The sequence below is a fragment of the Corythoichthys intestinalis genome, chromosome 4, assembly GCF_030265065.1.
Source record: "Corythoichthys intestinalis isolate RoL2023-P3 chromosome 4, ASM3026506v1, whole genome shotgun sequence".
NCBI lineage: Eukaryota > Metazoa > Chordata > Actinopteri > Syngnathiformes > Syngnathidae > Corythoichthys > Corythoichthys intestinalis.
Genome location: NC_080398.1, coordinates 27,383,118 through 27,401,180, shown reverse-complemented (window position 1 = coordinate 27,401,180; position 18,063 = coordinate 27,383,118). Strand labels below are relative to the sequence as shown.

Here is an 18,063-nt window from a genome sequence, read left to right as displayed (position 1 = left end):
TGTCATGCTTTTGTCAACTTTATTGGCCACAAAAACTCCATGATTGCTTTCATTTACAAAAAAAAAAAAAAAAAACCTATGTTCATTAAATACACAACAAAAAGTTGAGGGGAGCGCTGACCAGGATCATAAGACGACTTCCTTCTCCATTTCTTTTCTTCCTTTTTTTCGTTTTTCATTTGCCATGTAAGCAGTCCCCAAAACAAGTAAACATTTAATAGTAAATGAAACTGCAACCTTAAGCCTTTTTTTTTTTTACCCCCGCCTTGCCGTTACTCGTACAATAATACAGAGAATATTAATGTTGTCTGCCGTCTCCCCTCTTTCTTGTTTTCGTCATCCGGGTCAAGCGTGCTCTCTTCAGGCGCCGTAGACGCTTTCGTTGCTGTACGTCATGTAGAGGAAAAGGTCCTCATCATGGTGCTCCTGGAATGGAGCAGGTACATTTTACTCAGTCCCGATTAATTTCCACAACTTAACTCATTCACTGCTAACCCAGTATATAGTGGGGCAAATAAGTATTTAGTCAACCACTAATTGTGCAAGTTCTCCCACTTGAAAATATTAGAGAGGCCTGTAACTGTCAACATGGGTAAACCTCAACCATGAGCGAAAGAATGTGGGGGAACAAAAAGCTGAAAATCACATTGTTTGATTTTTAAAGAATTTATTTGCAAATCATGGTGGAAAATAAGTATTTGGTCAGTACCAAAAGTTCATCTCAATACGTTGTTATGTAGAGGTGTGCAAAATTTCCGATACTTAGATTATTCGCGATTCGGCCGTGGAAGATTCGAGAACGATTCACAAACATCCAAATTCCGATTATTGAAATATGCCAAGTAAAGCGGAAGTACAACACACTCAGCGCGCCGCGCGGTCTTCGGGACGGAACGGAGCGGGAGTAGCTAAACATTATGCTTCTCATTAACTGGCCCCTCGGGTAATGCCAACGCTCAACTCATGGCTCCAGCTCAACTCATACAACGAGATAAAAAAACACAACAACATACCTGACTGCTGCCGAAAAGCTGCTACAAGTACAGCTAAGCTGTAATGTTACGGTAGATATCATTTATATAGGACTAGATGGATTATAGACTCGGTAGCGGTAGCAGCACATCTGCAAAAAGCTAGATGCGGGCGTTAGTAAACGGCCGCCATCTTAAAGCAGTAAACTTCCCTGCAATGCTGTTGTAGCGAACCTTCCAAGCAAACCTAATTAACTTTTCATCTAAAATACTCCTAAACCGGTAAAATATTGACTTGAATCTATCTTTAAAATAGTTTTAAAACTTTCACATGTCAGAAGTAGACAAAAGGGAAATTATGGAATAACGGGAGCAATTTTAACAACTTTAACGGTTGATTCACAACATTAAATTAATTGAATGTAGTTTAAAGCTGCTGATACAGAATGGGGACTGGAGTTTTTTTATTTAATGTTATTTTTGTATATTTGTTTACTGCTATATGTTAACTTGATACTGAAATAGTAGCTTGGTTTAGCCTGAGAGTATTTTTGAACAATTTTGGAACTAATGTACAAAACTTTATTAAAAAAATTTAAAAAAAAGGAGGGGGGTGCATCAATAATTGGAGCCTCTGAATCGTAATCGTAATCTAATCGTTAGGTGCCCAAAGATTCCCAGCTCTATTGTTATGTACCCTTTGTTGGCAATAACGGAGGTCAAACGTTTTCTGTAACTCTTCACAAGCTTTTCACACACTGTTGCTGGTATTTTGGCCCATTCCTCCATGCAGATCTTCTCTAGAGCAGTGATGTTTTGGGGCTGTCGTTGGGCAACACGGACTTTCAACTCCCTCCTCATCCCGTGGCGTCAAAATGATAACAAGAACGGGGAGCAAAAATCCCAGAACCACACGTGGGGACCTAGTGAATGACCACCAGAGAGCTGGGACCACGTAACAAAGGTTACACAATGCGCCGCCAGGGACTCAAATCCTGCACTGCCAGACATGTCCCCCTGCTGAAAAAAGTACACATCCAGGCCCGTCTGCAGTTCGCTAGAGAGCATTTGGATGATCCAGAAGAGGACTGGGAGAATGCATTATGGTCAGATGAAACCAAAATGGAACTTTTTGGTAGAAACACAGGTTCTCTTGTTTGGAGGAAAAAGAATACTGAATTGCACCATACCCACTGTGAAGCATGGGGGTGGAAACATCATGCCTTGGGGCTGTTTTTCTGCAAAGGGACCAGGACGACTGATCTGTGTAAAGGAAAGAATGAATGGGGCCATGTATCTAGAGATTTTGAGTGAAAATCTCCTTCCATCAACAAAGGCATTGAAGATGAGACGTGCTGGATCTTTCAGCATGACAATGATCCCAAACACAGCCAGGGCAACAAAGGAGTGGCTTTGTAAGAAGCATTTCAAGGTCCTGGAGTGGCCTAGCCAGTCACCAGGTCTCAACCCCATAGTAAATCTGCGGAGGGAGCTGAAAGTCCGTGTTGCCCAACGACAGCCCCAAAACATCACTGCTCTAGAGGAGATCTGCATGGAGGAATGGGCCAAAATACCAGCAACAGTGTGTGAAAAGCTCGTGAAGAGTTACAGAAAACATTTAGCCTCCGTTATAGCCAACAAAGTGTACATAACAAAGTATTGAGATGAACTTTTGGTATTGACCAAATTTTCCACCATGATTTGCAAATAAATTCTTTAAAAATCAAACAATGTGATTTTCTGGGGTCTCTCATGGTTGAGGTTTAACCATGCTGACAATTACAGGCCTCTCTCTCATATTTTCAAGTGGGAGAACTTGCACAATTAGTGGTTGACTAAATACTTATTTGCCCCACTGTAGTTGACCTTCTTATAAATCTTGGGTAGAATCCGGAGTAAAGTGTGACGCGATAGACAAAAATAAAAGTGCTCAGTGTCACGGGGTTTGTCAACTTCAATTAGCCGCAAAAAGTACACGATTGCTTCATTTGGAAACAACAACTATGTTTATTAGATACTTTGTAAACACCAGATAGCTCGATCAACTTCCACAACTTAACTCATTCACTGCCAACCCAGTATACAGTATGTATAGTATTCGCCAGAATATGAGTTGTGGTAGTTAGTAAAAATATGGTAAAAGGACACATTAATAGCGGGAGAGGCTGGCAGAGATCGAGCCCTCCCACTCAACATACAGTAGATGGGACATTTCTTGCCGTCAATGACAGCTGTAGAGTTATTAAGAACTGCACTTATCTTTGAACAAATGCCTTTTTCGGGCAAAATTTGGTGGGCTGCGGCTTATAGTTAGGTGCCCTTTATAGTGCGAAAATTAGGGTATATAGGCTTGGAAAGTTTAGAATAACAGGCACTCAGGATGCAAGTGGGGAAAGCAGCACAGAGACCAAAAAGCAGAGCAGAGTTATTTTAACGAAATAAATGTCGTATGATGTCTGCAATGCCGAGCTTGCATACCACGGCAGCATGAAGTAACACCTGAAGCGCTGTCAGTGTTACTCAGATATAATTAAAGACCGGAAGTCTATATAACGAAATTTTTATTGAAGTTGGCTTTATGGGCGTCGTACGATGGAGTATTAGGGGCTAATGTCGAGCGAATGTAGCTGAAGAAGCAGCTATGTACTTTGCGTAGTGCGTTGCTGCCTCCGTTAAAGAGTATGTAGTGGCAAAGGGGGTGTGAGACATCAATAGAACCGTTATGTGCCAAGATAACAAATATTGATAAAGTTAACAAAAAAATCAATCACATTAATGAGCAATTATCGATAATAGATCGAAAATGACGAACATTTCCGGAAGTGTTCCGGAAACAGCCGAATGGGGCGGAGACGTCACGACAAGTGATTGACAGTCGAGGCGGAGCCAGGTGCCATTGTTTTTTAACGACGAGAGAGTAGCGTTGGGGTTTGTTTGACGAAAACATAACAAAAATGGTTCAAAACGGCTGTGCTATGTGGTGTACAAATAGTTATTTATCGGAATATAGTATCCATGAGTTCCTGAACGCGAAAAAAAAAAGCTGGACTACACAGACAATGGGTAAAGTTCGTCCGTGCGAAGAGGGCTAATTTTCTAGACACAGCCTCCGGCACGGTTTTCTGTTATTTTCCACCTGAAAGCTTCTCGAACTATGGGCAAGTGAAATCGGGTTTTGCTGCAAGATTGCTGCTCAAAGCAGATGCGGTGCCCACCGTACACCAGCCACCTAAATGTCCCGAGATATCAAGAAAGAGGACGATGACTGGCCAAGGAGGCTAAAGCTAAGCAAAGGAGGGGAGCAGCCAAGCTCGAAATGGCCAGAATGAGTACTCTTTTATAATTAAAAAAATGTCACGCATTGGATACAGGACTGGACACATGTATAAATTATCGTTCGTAAAATATATAGAACAAATCCTCTGATCCCATTCATATTTGTGTCTGTTGGCAGAGCGAAAAGCTATGATAGCGCAATAAATGATAATTATGCTATGCATTCCTTTATTTTACAGTCACGGTGTATCAGCTTCACAAAAAGAAATGCAAAACAAATCATTGGTGTTTCCCACACGATCTGCTGCCAATGTTTCATCAGTGTCATTACTCCCCTCAATGACAGTTTCATTATGCTGCATTGGCGTTCGTTTGGGCTCAAATTGGTAACCTAAAACACCGATTAAAGCTTCGTAACTCTCCTCGTCACCATTAGATGAACATTCGTTACGTCCTTCTACGTCGGATTCGTCGCTGAAACTAGAAACGAAATTGTCTGCCATCATCGCCGCCATTCAGTATTAAAGCACTGAGCCTTTGTCTTGTTGAAGAAACACCCCTCACTGTCAATTCTGAATTCTCTTTTATTGACAACGAGGGGTGTTTCTTCATGAGGGAACCTGGAATATGTGCAGGACGAACACAATGCATCAGCATAAACAGCTCAAAACACCCCTAATTCTCCCCTCACTAGAAGGAATTATATTGATGCAGACAGGCGCTGCCCCCCTAGTGGCCGGTGGCACTGTCTTCACTTGTCGTGACGTCACGCACACAATCTGCCAGATCTCGGGCGCCGGTCGTTTTAGCTTGACAATCGAGCCAAATTTCTCTCATTTTCTTGTGTGTATTTACACGAAGTGGCATGATATGAATACAAAAGGCATGCGTTTATGGATAAGTGATGGAATATTAAAATTTTCCCAGGGCACTACATACCCTTTAAAATCAACAATATTGAAAGCATCTTGTGCTTTAGAATGTTTTCCAAATAAGGTAATCCTTCTTTTTCTTCATCTACATCAAATAATAATCAATAGAAGAATTTATACTAATGCTTCATCGTAGCTCTCGGCTGAGGTACATGGATGTAAAGTGCGTAGCAGCTCACAGCTACATTACCCCTACGTAATAATGACTTTTTTTCTTGTATCAATAGTACGACTTCTATTTCGTGGTCTTTTTTAAAAGTAATTTATTTGGCACTAACGCTCCCTCGTAGCATTGTATCAACGTGCATCATTTGTTTTTTTTTTTTCCACATACTTCACTCCAGTGATACGTGACATCAATCTACTGTGCTGGAACTCACTTTATTAATGAGAACAATATAGACATACCACAAAAAGAGAAAATTGTTTTGAATCCTGTTGGAAAAGTGAAGTCATAGTGTTCTGAATCTGTTTACATTCAATTCTTTTGCACTAGTTAATGCCATCAGCATTTGACCTCATTGTTTATTTGTGATTTATTATTGTTATTGGTGTATTTGTACTTTAATAAAAGAATTTAAGTGTTCCAAAATGTTTTTGTGAACTAATACTCATCAGCAAAAATTTAATTGCAAGATTAGTTTAAAAAAAAAAAAAAAGGGACTACTTGACTAATCGTTTAAAAAAGTCTGCAGACTAAGAGCAAAATATTCGTTTGGGCAGCTAATATTAGAATTCTTAAGGTTGTAATACCCAGACCCGGCGACATAGGCGGGCATTAGGGGACTGGGCCCGTCCTGAGAGACTGCTGTGCCCGCCCTAGCTCGATTCGACTGTACTGTGTAATTTTTATTTATTTTTTTAATCTTCCACAAAAACACACTCACGGAGAGGACGAACCTTCTATTCCAGTGTTTTTCAACCGATTGTGCCGCCGCCGTGAGAGATCGTCAGGTGTGCCGCGAGAAATTATCCAATGTCGCTTTTTTTTAACATTATCGGGCAAAGTTGCAGTAGGAAGTAGGCAAAAAGTTTTCGGTTCTGTGCAGATGAGCGAGGCATTCCTCGTGTTGCGTTAAAGAACTGCTCGGATTTCTAGCCATCAGCCACCTTGCTCTCCGCAACAATGTGGACCCCAGCACGTCTACTGTTCATTATTTGACTCGTCAAGTGTCAATATACAGAAAAGTGTCCTTTCCATTTTATCCATATGTGACGACCGTCAATCCTCCCCCTGTGTTTTATTCCAACACATTATCGAGGAGAGCAAGGTGGGTGATAGCTAGAAATCGGTGCAGTTCTTGAACGCGACACCAGCAGCTATCTAGCGCCATGGCGCCATACAAGCTTAAACATCATCTCCAAATGAACGCCCGTCGCTTCAGAACAGGTCGATGGACTATTTTGTTCGCCTTCGTGAAAACACAGAGAAATGGGCAACTTTTTTTGAGAAACACTAACAAGGTAAATAAGAAAGACCTTAAAGCCAGTTACTTTGTTGCTAAATCCAAAAAGTCCCAAACCGTGGCAGAGACGTTAATACTACCTGCCTGCAAAGCCATTGTCAGCGAGATGACCAGCCCTGATGTGCTTAAAGACATTGCTCAAGTCCCCCTGTCTGATAATTCTGAGTTTTTCAAGCCTAACTGCTTAAAACAAATTTAAAAATAAAAACAGAGAGAGACTGAGAGCTGTTGAAGAAGATTTCTGCCAGTTTTTAGGATTTGTGTTCATCTTAAAAGGCTCAAGTTTCACACTGGGTAAGTATAAATACTGACAAATTATTTTATAATCAAATATACTGTACAGAGAGTAATTTTGGAACATTGGAGTGGTGTGCCGCGAGATTTTTTCCAATGTAAAAACGTCCCGTGACTCAGAAAAGTCCTCTAGGTAATATCATCAGAAAACATAGCATTAACTTTAACTGTTACGCTGACGACACACAACTGTATTTATCAATTAAACCTGAGCAGGTCAGGCAAGTAGAAAAACTAAGCGCCTGCGTCCGAGATATAAATACCTGGATGAGCACTAACTATCTTCTACTTAACCCTGAAAAGACAGAAGTCCTTATAATAGGCCCGAAAAGTGCTAGAGACTCTTTATCTGCCCAGATAGTCACTCTGGACAATGTAAGTGTAGCCTCCAGCGCCACAGTTAAATACCTAGGAGTTTTATTTGACCCTGACTTATCGTTTAAAGCACACATTAAACAAACCTGTAGAACGGCTTTCTTTCACCTGCGCAACATTGCCAAAATTAGAAATATTTCATCTAAAAGCGATGCAGAAAAATTAATTCACGCGTTCGTTACATCGAGATTGGATTACTGTAACTCCCTACTTGCAGCTTGTCCTAAAAACTCTCTAAAAGGTCTTCAGCTAGTCCAAAACGCAGCAGCAAGACTTTTAACAGGAACCAATAGAAGAGAGCACATCACCCCTGTGCTCCAGGGCATTTAAGACCATTAATGGGTTGGGGCCATCTTATCTCACCGATGCTCTCGTTCCATACCGCCCCAACAGAACACTCCGATCTCAGAATGCAGGTCTACTGGTAGTTCCCAGGGTTTATAAAAGTACTGTCGGAGCTAGAGCCTTTAGCCACCAAGCCCCTGTTTTATGGAATCAGCTTCCAGCTAGTATTAAAAAAGCCGAGACAGTCTGCACATTTAAGATTAGATTAAAAACGTTCCTATTCGACAAAGCTTATGGTTAGGCTAGTTGAAGTCGGAGTAGACTCACAGTTTAGTTTAAGCTGCACTAGAAGCTATAATGCTGGGGGCAGTACAGCCGCTGAGTTCTATCTCCTTTTCTTACTCTACCTACCACTTGTCTTACTTTATTTCTAATTTCCAATGTTAATATCTAGTTGTCTAGTCTCTTCATCACTAGTCACCCGGTGTCCCCTTTCCCCCCTCCCCTCTGGGGAGGGGCTATTTTTCAGCTGCAGCCTCCTGACTGTCCGGACCCCTGGCTGGATTGACGTCCTCGCTGCTATCCCCGTCTCATCTGACCAGAGGGACCTCTTCTTGCTCCTTTACTCCACTGTATTTTTACGGACTACAATTTCGCTTGGTAATTCCCATTAGCCGTTCTGGGGTTCCTGTCTATCCGTCCTGGGAGTGGATCTCTCCTGACTGTGGTACTCCCCAAGGTTTCTCATTTTTCTCCCAATTGACTCTGGAGTTTTTGGAGTTTTTCCTTGCCGGCATGGAGGGTCTTAAGGATAGGGGATACCCAGGACTTGAACTGTATCTATTCATCTTTGTTGCTTCATTTCTAATTGTGTATCATATTGCCTCTGTAAAGCCCTTTGAGACCTCTGTTGTGATTGAGGGCTATACAAATTGAATTGAATTGAATTGAATTGAAAAAGTTTGAAAAACACTGCTCTATTCATCCTATCTTGATCTGTCGTCATTCAATTCAACCAATCTGAGCAGAGCAGCGAATGAAGCCAATTTCTAGCCAATCACAGACAAGGGGGCCAGGCCGAGTAGCCGGCCACTGGGTACTGCGATTGGATAGGGATTGCTTCGCTTACAGAAATGGCGATTGGACGGCTCCTCCGTTGCTAATTCAAATTGGAATGGGCAACCGTGTTTTTTTCAAGAAACTAAAGACGAACTCAAGCCATGACAAAGACACGGCCGAAAGTCAACATGAAGGGATAGCGCTGCCACCTCCTGCAGTTTCACTGACTGACACCATCATCAGAAAATATAACGGGTAAAAACGCCACTGTTCAGGCTAAATTTACGTTGAAGAAGTGTGCCCCCCCCCAAAACATGTAATGCCCCCCCCTGTAATTTCTTTCTGCAGCCGGGTCCGGTAATACCAAACCCCACTAGCATATAAACTAACACAACAGTGTCTTATGTATTTATGTTGCCCAAAAATAACACAAGGACCTTCACTGACACCGTTGTACTCGTTTTCATGGTGCAGAGAGACAGTCGTACCTCATAGACGGCAGAAAGTGGGGAACTAGAAGGGGGCAGGGAGTTGTTGACGAAGAAGAAAAGCGCCTCCTCTGGTCTCAATGACACTCGTTGACGGATGAGGAAACACAACTGGCCCACTGTACAGCAGTAAACAATGGAGCGACATCAGATGAAACCATTGCATATGGGTCAGCAAGTTACTTTATATATAAAAATGTTTTTTAACATATGAAAAAAAAGGTTATTTTGATAACATAACTCTCACTTTAAAATGTTTGGGAAAATAAAATTATACTGACATTTTTTTTCTTCTCACCCTTAAAATGCACCCATTTAACTCATCGGCTCAGTGATACTCGGGGCCGTAACAGTGTATTTCTGTTTTACTCGTTTTAATTTAATCCATTTGTCTTTTATTAGCATTTAAAGAATTTATAATTATATAAAGATGATATAAAAACAATAACGATTAATAATTTGAAAATTCATACATTATAATCATTGCTAATATTTAAGTTTTTTAAATGACCAAAAGTAGTCATAAAAAGCGTTAAAGTGTCATCTTTTGAAAGCTATTCACTGTGGTGACCCCTGTCCCTGAAGGAGTTCCAATTTTGTTTGCAAAGGAATTTTGCTGACGTGAATTACTCGTCTTAGAACAAATAGTGCTTTGCTGCCCTCGTGTGGCAACTATCATCAAATATTAAAGAATTTTTACAGGACTCCTGATTTAAATGCTGGAAAGGCCTTACTTTCAACCACAGCACGCAGGCATCTTAACTAACCTGTTAAATCTGAGGGCACCAAGTACTTCTTCTTATCCAAATCAGGAGCTCGTGACCTATGGGCTCTCTCCACAATGATCTGTTCAATACAAAAAACACAATTCAGTTAAATAGTTTCCTGTCATCCACTAAATTAAATAAGAGTTTGCCATCAAACTGACCGGAATCTTGTCAGGATGTTTTGCCCGGACGCGCTCGCCCTCCGCTCTCCTCACCTCCAGCGGTACTGAGCGCTGGTACTGACTCGCCATCTGGAAGCAACCACACCAAAACCACCTTAGAGCTGACAAACGTCTTATTTATTGAACGGAAAAGGGAGAAAAGATTAAATCACTAAGTAGCACATTCATTCATCAAGTGACTAATCACATGACATTTAGGGCCTGCCTCTACATTTTAGTCTTGGAAAGAAAAAAAAGCCCCATGTACACATATTTATATCAAATTTTCCCAATTTTGCATCTGCTCACAATATAAAACAAACGAAAACCAGTAAGTACTGTGGTAAGCGAGAACCACATGACCGTTTATTTTTACACCAATGTGCAAACTAGTTCATCAAGTGCTATTTATAAACTTTGAAATACAGTAAATATTTTCATGGGAAAAAACACGATAAAAGCAACAATGAATTGTTATATCATGTGTGAACTAAATTAATTTTGCACCAAATGTGGATTGTCATGTATCACCAATAGTCTAATTTTGTGACATACGTACTCAACAATTATGGCTTTATCACAGTCAAATTCAAACAGGATCCAGTACACAATAAACAAGTATATTGTGAACTAAAGTCTCTTTTTTTCATCTATCAAAACAAGACCGATAGAAACATATTCTTAACTTTAAACCAAAATATCACGGTTTCAAGGTATCACAGTATTGCAGCTCTAAAATTTGTTACAGCTATCTGGGTTAAAAAAAAATAAAAAATAAATAAATAAATAAACTTTTTTACATTGAACAGGATTGTTATTTTTCAAAAAACTAGCAAACTGGAACACAAGTATAATGTTAAGTTAAAATATATTTTAAACAAAATATTCTAAATAAAATTAAAATAAATGCAGTCCTTTAGGTGAGCCCAAACCCAGAGCTCAACATTATTACCATCAGAACAAAAATAATTGCTTTTTTGAATTGAATTGAAAAAAGCAGGTGTGTATGACTCGTATCATGTTTACTAGTGATGCACGATAATATGTTTTTCAACCGATATCGATAACCGATCATTTCCCGCCCCTTCCACCCGATAACCGATAATGTCACGCCGATAATTCTATTCATATATGTATGTAAAATTTTAAAGTATACAAAGATCAAATTTTACTGTGCAAAAATGTAATTTAGTGCTATTTTTTTCTACATCAAATGTGAACAAGTAGTAAATTCTAACATCTAAACAATGGCAATGACATTTTGTAATGGTACGCTTTTGGCATCAATGACAAATCTCTGAATCTGAATCTGGACAAAACTGTTGATTGCGCACATTTGGAGGCTAAATCAAGTATATAATTATCGGACTGCATTATCGGTTAAATTTTGTTTTATCTGGATTATCTGTGTGACGTCATAATTGCCATTATCGGCCGATAATTATCGGTTACCGATATTATTGTGCATCTCTAATGTTTACACTATACACACTCTCTTTCTCAACACAGACAGTTGCCAGAGAGAAAAAAATGTTTTACCACCACTAGACACACTAAACAGGCTGGAGTTAACTCTCGTAGCTGGTGGGGAGCATTCATGACAGTGTTTACTAACCTTTCATTTTGTATAAATGCGAAATCATATTGGAGGTACTGCCTCCTCGACAGCCACCCTCCTGTTTTACATAACGGTTGGCCCTCCTCCTCTAAGCCGTGGTCGTCTGTAACTTTTTTGTAGCCGAAGTATTCCCAAACATGCGATTTCATTTTCTTTGATGGGGGAAAAAGTTCAGGAGTTTCACCTCCTCCATTCATCGTGTAGCACAGCTGACTCACTGACACTGAGCAACAACCGGTGGGGGGAGCCTTGCAGCTGCAAGCGAGGGATTTCTCCATGCATTTTTGGGACATAAAAAATAGCTAATACCTTAGGGACTTTATGACAGAAAATTTTGGCGGTTTTGAAACCATGACATTTTCATACCACAGTACACCTTGAAACCGTTAATCGGCACAGGTCTACAGGTCTCTTATACAGAAAATTCTCTTAATTTGAAAATGTTCAGATGAAGCCAATCATGTATATTAATCCATAATATTTGTGACCACATATATATATATTTTTTTAAACAGATGTACAGTTGTTTCTACTTCAAGATGAAAAAACACATACTTGTTTCAACACCAAATTCATAACTTTAAAGTGTACTTCTTTGGCCTTAGGAATGATAGGAAATTTCAAATATTTAGTTCTTAGCTGGTAAATAGTGTCTTTAGGAAAGGATTGTAATTTTTATAGGACAGGAGTTCATATGAAATATTGAGAAATAATTTTCTTAGTACCTTGTTTGGAATCTTGGCTTTGTTCTAGTTAGGATTTCCAACTCAAAGTGGATGAATGCCTCAAATCAAACCAATAAATGATTTGGGGTAGGCTTACTGTAAATTACTGACACAAACATTTTGTGATTATTATTTAAATTACATTTGTAAAAAAAATAAATTAATTAAATTTTTTTTTTTTTTTTTTTTTTTTAAAAAGGAAGTGTCCCTGACTGTCAACTAGATTTGTATTTAATAGTGATATACCTATTGTTCCAAATTGGTGTACACATATTATGTCGAGTACAGTTATAGTCAGAGGTGGGTAGTAACGCGCTACATGTACTCCGTTACATTTACTTGAGTAATTTTTTGTGAAAAATGTACTTCTAAGAGTAGTTTTACCAAGCTATACTTTTTACTTTTACTTGAGATGATTTGTGAAGAAAAAACTCTACTCTTACTCCGCAACTTTGGGCTACGCAAGAGTCGTTTTTATATATTTTTTTTTCACCAGCTATGCCAAGAGTAGAGACGTGCCTAGTGTATCTACCGATTTCACCAATAAGACGTTGCAACAATACCCACATGACTCCAGGAGACCAATCAGACGTAAGCTTGCCGTTCTATCTTCACGCCAGCCTGTTCAATCATGTGGTGTCTTTAAAGCACAAAAAAATGGAGTATTTGATATAGAGCGCTGCCCTCAACATGACTCGAAAGCGCAGAGTTTAACCTCTCGCCCAGTTTTTATTCAGAACCGATTGACCACGGAAAACCGGAGATATGATGCTTTTAATTTCAAAATAGTAATTATGAAGGAAGTCTTCACTACTCAAACTCGGAACTATTCTATCCACCAGAGGCAAGTCATGCTCTTTGGACGAATAATGCTTCATTTATGGGTTTTTTTCTCTCTCATCAGAATTTTTTTTTTTTTTTTTGTATTTCTTTGGCCTAATGTGGTTATGTAACGGGTTATTGTACAATATCATTATAATAATAGTCCATATAGATAACTTATGCTCTGGGGAAAAAATCCAATAAAAATATAAGCAATTACTCACAATGTTACTCATTACTTGAGTATAGTTTTTACCAAATACTTTTTTACTTGTACTTAAGCACACTTTTTGGACGACTACTTTTACTTGAGTACTATTATTTTGAAGTAACGCTACTCTTACTTGAGTAAATTCTACTCTACCCACCTTTGGTTATAATCGTATAGCAGTTTCCAATTCAAAATGATATGTTGGTGAAACTGCAAAGACGAGTTGCAAAGGTGAGTTTTTGAACACTGAAATAACATTTTCCTAGTACGTAATTCTATCCCACCGAATTTCTCCAATAATTTATTGTGGATAAGATAGCAGAGAGAATTTTAAAGGTGCTAATTTCTTTGAGTCTGTGTAATTTTACAGTCTTGAAACTGCAAAAAGTTGAATGTTGAAGGTTTAGAGTTCAAGACACTCAAGTCACATGCATACTCGTCAACGTGCCACAATGCTCCACCTTTTAAGGTCACATCCTCCAGTTTTCATTATATTAGTTATGTGCTCATACAGATTTAAAATGTTAACTAGTGTTTATTATGAGATTTACGTGAATTTGCCTTGATAAATTATTTTAAAGCGTGGTCAAAATGAAAGTACGGAAACATTTTTAACCTCCATATCGCGGATTTTCAACCATTGCGGCTGGTAAACAACGACAGTGTGAAAATGTAATTTCGAAACCCTTTTTTATCGTCACTTCTCTCGTCTTTCCCTCATGTTGTTTCGGAATTTGAACACAACAACGACGATCATTGCGCAACACCTAGGCCACGTCAAGCCAAAACAGCTGTGTTCAACCTGACCACGAACTAAGCATTAATTAGACGAGACTGACATGTTTGGTACTATCTGCCTACATTGTGGCCTCCGATTTAAACATTGCTTTTAAGGAACTTGTTCAATACAGAGTCGTCGTTTGGTTTAGGATTTACATACCGTCAAATACTGCGAAAACGGGGGTTGACCCAATTACAGCGCAAGTCCCAAAGTCTCCTCTTCACTCTTGTATCACTGAATTAACTATATTAGAGATAAATATAACCTTCTAATCGAAAAATTGAGAGCCTGAGAATTTAAAAATGTCGACTGTCTTCCGCTCCACGAAAACAACAACAAATATTCCACAGTCGGCCCGCAATATTTCTGACCAATCACAGACGCCCACGCTGATTGACAGCCACGCAGAACGAATCAGAATTCCATAAGCGAGAAACTGGGGTGCCTTCATTGGTGAACCGTCTCGGCTTTTTACCAACTGACTGCCCAGTTTTTACAGAGTGAAAAGAAAAAATCCACCAATAGGGGCTGTCAATACAATTTGAGACACACCCACTGCCTACGTGATTTACGTGAAGAAACTTGCATGAACACTTTACTGTAAGGTATGATCAAGACAAGTTCAACTTTGGAGCTTGAAATATTGAAATTGAGAAGTGAAATTACTAAAAATACAAAAATGTCAAATACTATAGTTGGCTATAGTTTGCAGTGGTGCAGTTAACAGTCTTTTGTTTATATTCAAATCGATATTGACAGTACAGGGCTGTTCAACAAATAATCGACACGAGCCACACCATTATTTTTTAATTTATTTCAGGGAGGGAGCTTTGTTTTTAATTAAAATATTTTAATTCCTTTTTTGAATGCTCATGAATTCATTTTATTCTTTTTTTTTTTCAAAGTAAAAATACAAGGGGGAAAATTCAAACATTCTCTTTTTGATGTATGTTTGCTGTCTTTTTAATAATTAAAAAAAAGAGAAAAAACGGTAACTGCAGACAAATTTTCTTAGTGAAACATGGTCGCCGCCATCTGTGATCATTTCTTCTCCGAACTTCGGATTTAGACAGATCAACATGAAGTGCGGTTGAAGTAAGCATTGTGTTCACAAAGTTAAAACTGCAAAATCAAACCAGAGGAACCTACGGAATCTCCAAAAATTGATTCAGCACGACGTAGATGAGACTCCGAAACTTTCTGTGCTGTGCGTGAACTCCTGGAAACGCCTATATATATGGTTGGAAGTGGAAAGTTTTGAACAGCGTCCAGCTTCAAAGCGCCAGTGTGGATCTACAGTGGGGCAAATAAGTATTTAGTCAACCACCAATTGTGCAAGTTCTCCTACTTGAAAAGATTAGAGAGGCCTGTAATTGCCAACATGGGTAAACCTAAACCATGAGACAGAACAGAAAATCCATTGTTTGATTTTTAAAGAATTTCCAAATTAGAATGGAAAATAAGTATTTGGTCACCTACAAACAAGCAAGATTTTTGGCTGTCAAAGAGGTCTAACTTCTTCTAACGAGGTCTAATGAGGCTCCATTCGTTACCTGTATTAATGGCACCTGTTTTAACTCATTATTAGTATAAAAGACACCTGTCCACAACTTCAGTCAGTCACACTCCAAACTCCACTATGGCCAAGACCAAAGAGCTGTCGAAGGACACCAGAGACAAAATTGTAGAATTGCACCAGGCTGGGAAGACTGAATCTGTAATAGGTAAAACACTTGGTGTAAAACAGGGGTCCCCAAACTTTTTTCTGTGAGGGCCACATAAGTCTTCCCTTCTCTGATGAGGGGCCAGGGGCAGTTTGTAAGAGAAAAAGTGTGACGATTGCAGGAGTGCCTAAATGTAAAAATGCATTGTTTTTGAGAAAGCCACAATAAAATAACAGTGGCTTTGTAAGAAGCATTTCAAGGTCCTGGAGTGGCCTAGCCGATCTCCAGATCTCAACCCCATAGAAATCTGTGGAGGGAGTTGAAAGTCCATGTTGCCCAACGACAGCCCCAAAACATCACTGCTCTAGAGGAGATCTGCATGGAGGAATGGGCCAAAATACCAGCAACAGTGTGTGAAAAGCTTGTGAAAGGTTACAGAATACATTTGGCCATCGTTATTGCCAACAAAGGGTACATAACAAAGTGTTGAGATGAACTTTGGGTATTGATCAAATATTTATTTTCCACCATGATTTGCAAATAAATTCTTTAAAAATCAAACAATGGGATTTTCTGGGGTATTTTTCCACATTCTGTCTCTCATGGTTGAGGTTTAACCATGTTGACAATTACAGGCCTCTTTAATATTTTCAAGTGGGAGAACTTGCACAATTAGTGGGTGACTAAATACTTATTTGCCCCACTGTACATCGCCATACACCTTAAATCGAAACCAGCTAAGGATGTACCTAAAGATTGTATGTTTGTTCTTATCACTTCGTTGATCACTCGTTGATAAAATCATAACAACCTGTGCAGCCTGTGTTAACATGTGGTGTAGATTGATACGCTGGCCTCTTGAGTGACCAAAATTAGGTGAAATACAAATACTCTAATATTGCAGTTGCCGAATGCAGAAGGGCTGACACGAATTTTGTTTTTACGAGGAAATACCAAATAGTAAGTCATTCTTTTTTATTGAAGATATTAATAGCAATAAAACGTTTGGACAACATGATTCCATTTTTTGTTTTGTTTTATTTAAAACGATTGGTGCATATGCAAAACAGGTCAATAAATCACAATTATTAGAAAAATATTAACAAAAGTGGAGCATAAGTCGAGCCTTCCATCATCAAAGTAGAACGCACGTAGTCTCGATATCCATGTCCATTGACGTAAAGTAAGTGTTGTGAAGCACATCGAGTGGTCTTCCCTTGCCTAACAGTGTTTTCCACCTGTAAACAAATGAACAAAAAATTTACGTAACGTAACACTTGCATTTATGCGTTCATAATTGTGCCATCCTACACGTACTGATTAGCAACAGGCTAGCACCAGATAGCAACCACAGCAGTACAGTAGTTGTAGTAAATAATATTAAACATCATCATAATTACAATCATCCTCGTAATAACAATATCAAAGACCACAAGTCGTTTCACGTGCAAGATTTTAGCTTCAGTATTTTTTGAGCACCAGACACATGAAAATGCAGGGATAGGGAGACAGGGAGAGAGCTTTGATTTTGATTAAAATATTTTTATTCCTATTTTGAGTTATCACAAATTCATTTTTATTCATATTCATTTTTTTTTAAAGTAAAAAAGCAAAGGGAAAAATTAAACTTTCAATGTTTGCTGTTGATTAATATTAATAATATTTTTTTAAACTATTTATTTATTTATTTATTTTTAACCTGTCCTGTTCAGCTGTTTGACACGGAGAATGGAAGTCTAAGTGTTCGGGTGGTCTGAACAGTTTTAATGTTTCACATTGAGGAATAACTTACTCCCTACTCCCATTATGATCATTCTACATATCAGGTTTATTATGACAAAACAGTGAACAGGACGGGGTTATGGGGGGACAGAAGATAAGAAACACAAGAAGAAGAAAAAAGAAAAGAAACACAAACAACAACAAAAAATACATTGAACGCCTACACTATTAATATGTTGGTGCTATCGTCGGCTAGATGTTATTTCCGGTTGACACCATGTGGGGGGCCTGTTGACCCGGGAAAGAAGGGGAGGGGAGTGGGGAAGTCTGAGCTAAGTGATTGGGAGGGGTAGAGTGTACACAAATCAGCTCTGTGATCTAGAACCCAGTAATCGTGTGAATCCTTTGTGAGTGTAAGCCCGTTGGCAAGCGACCCTACGCCGCCC

At 39.0% G+C, this 18,063-nt stretch overlaps 1 protein-coding gene across 1 annotated transcript; it reads right to left on the bottom strand.

The window, feature by feature from the left end:
* Positions 1-14,590, bottom strand: zgc:92606 (uncharacterized protein LOC100000242 homolog). Its single transcript, XM_057834829.1, has 5 exons — positions 14,391-14,590; positions 10,075-10,164; positions 9,914-9,992; positions 9,147-9,265; positions 1-426 (listed from the first exon to the last, which is right to left on the bottom strand). Exons 2-5 carry the CDS (start codon positions 10,162-10,164, stop codon positions 361-363), a joined length of 354 nt encoding a protein of 117 aa, XP_057690812.1. The 5' UTR covers positions 14,391-14,590; the 3' UTR covers positions 1-360.
* Positions 14,591-18,063: the final 3,473 nt, after the last annotated feature.

Excerpts from the sequence above, each read along its gene's own strand:
- zgc:92606 (XM_057834829.1), bottom strand. The coding sequence starts at position 10,164 with ATGGCGAGTCAGTACCAGCGCTCAGTACCGCTGGAGGTGAGGAGAGCG. Across the intron at positions 9,266-9,913 it reads GGTGCCCTCAGATTTAACAG|TGGGCCAGTTGTGTTTCCTC; the intron begins GTTAGTTAAGAT and ends ACTGCTGTACAG. Across the intron at positions 427-9,146 it reads CACTTTCTGCCGTCTATGAG|GAGCACCATGATGAGGACCT; the intron begins GTACGACTGTCT and ends GCTCCATTCCAG.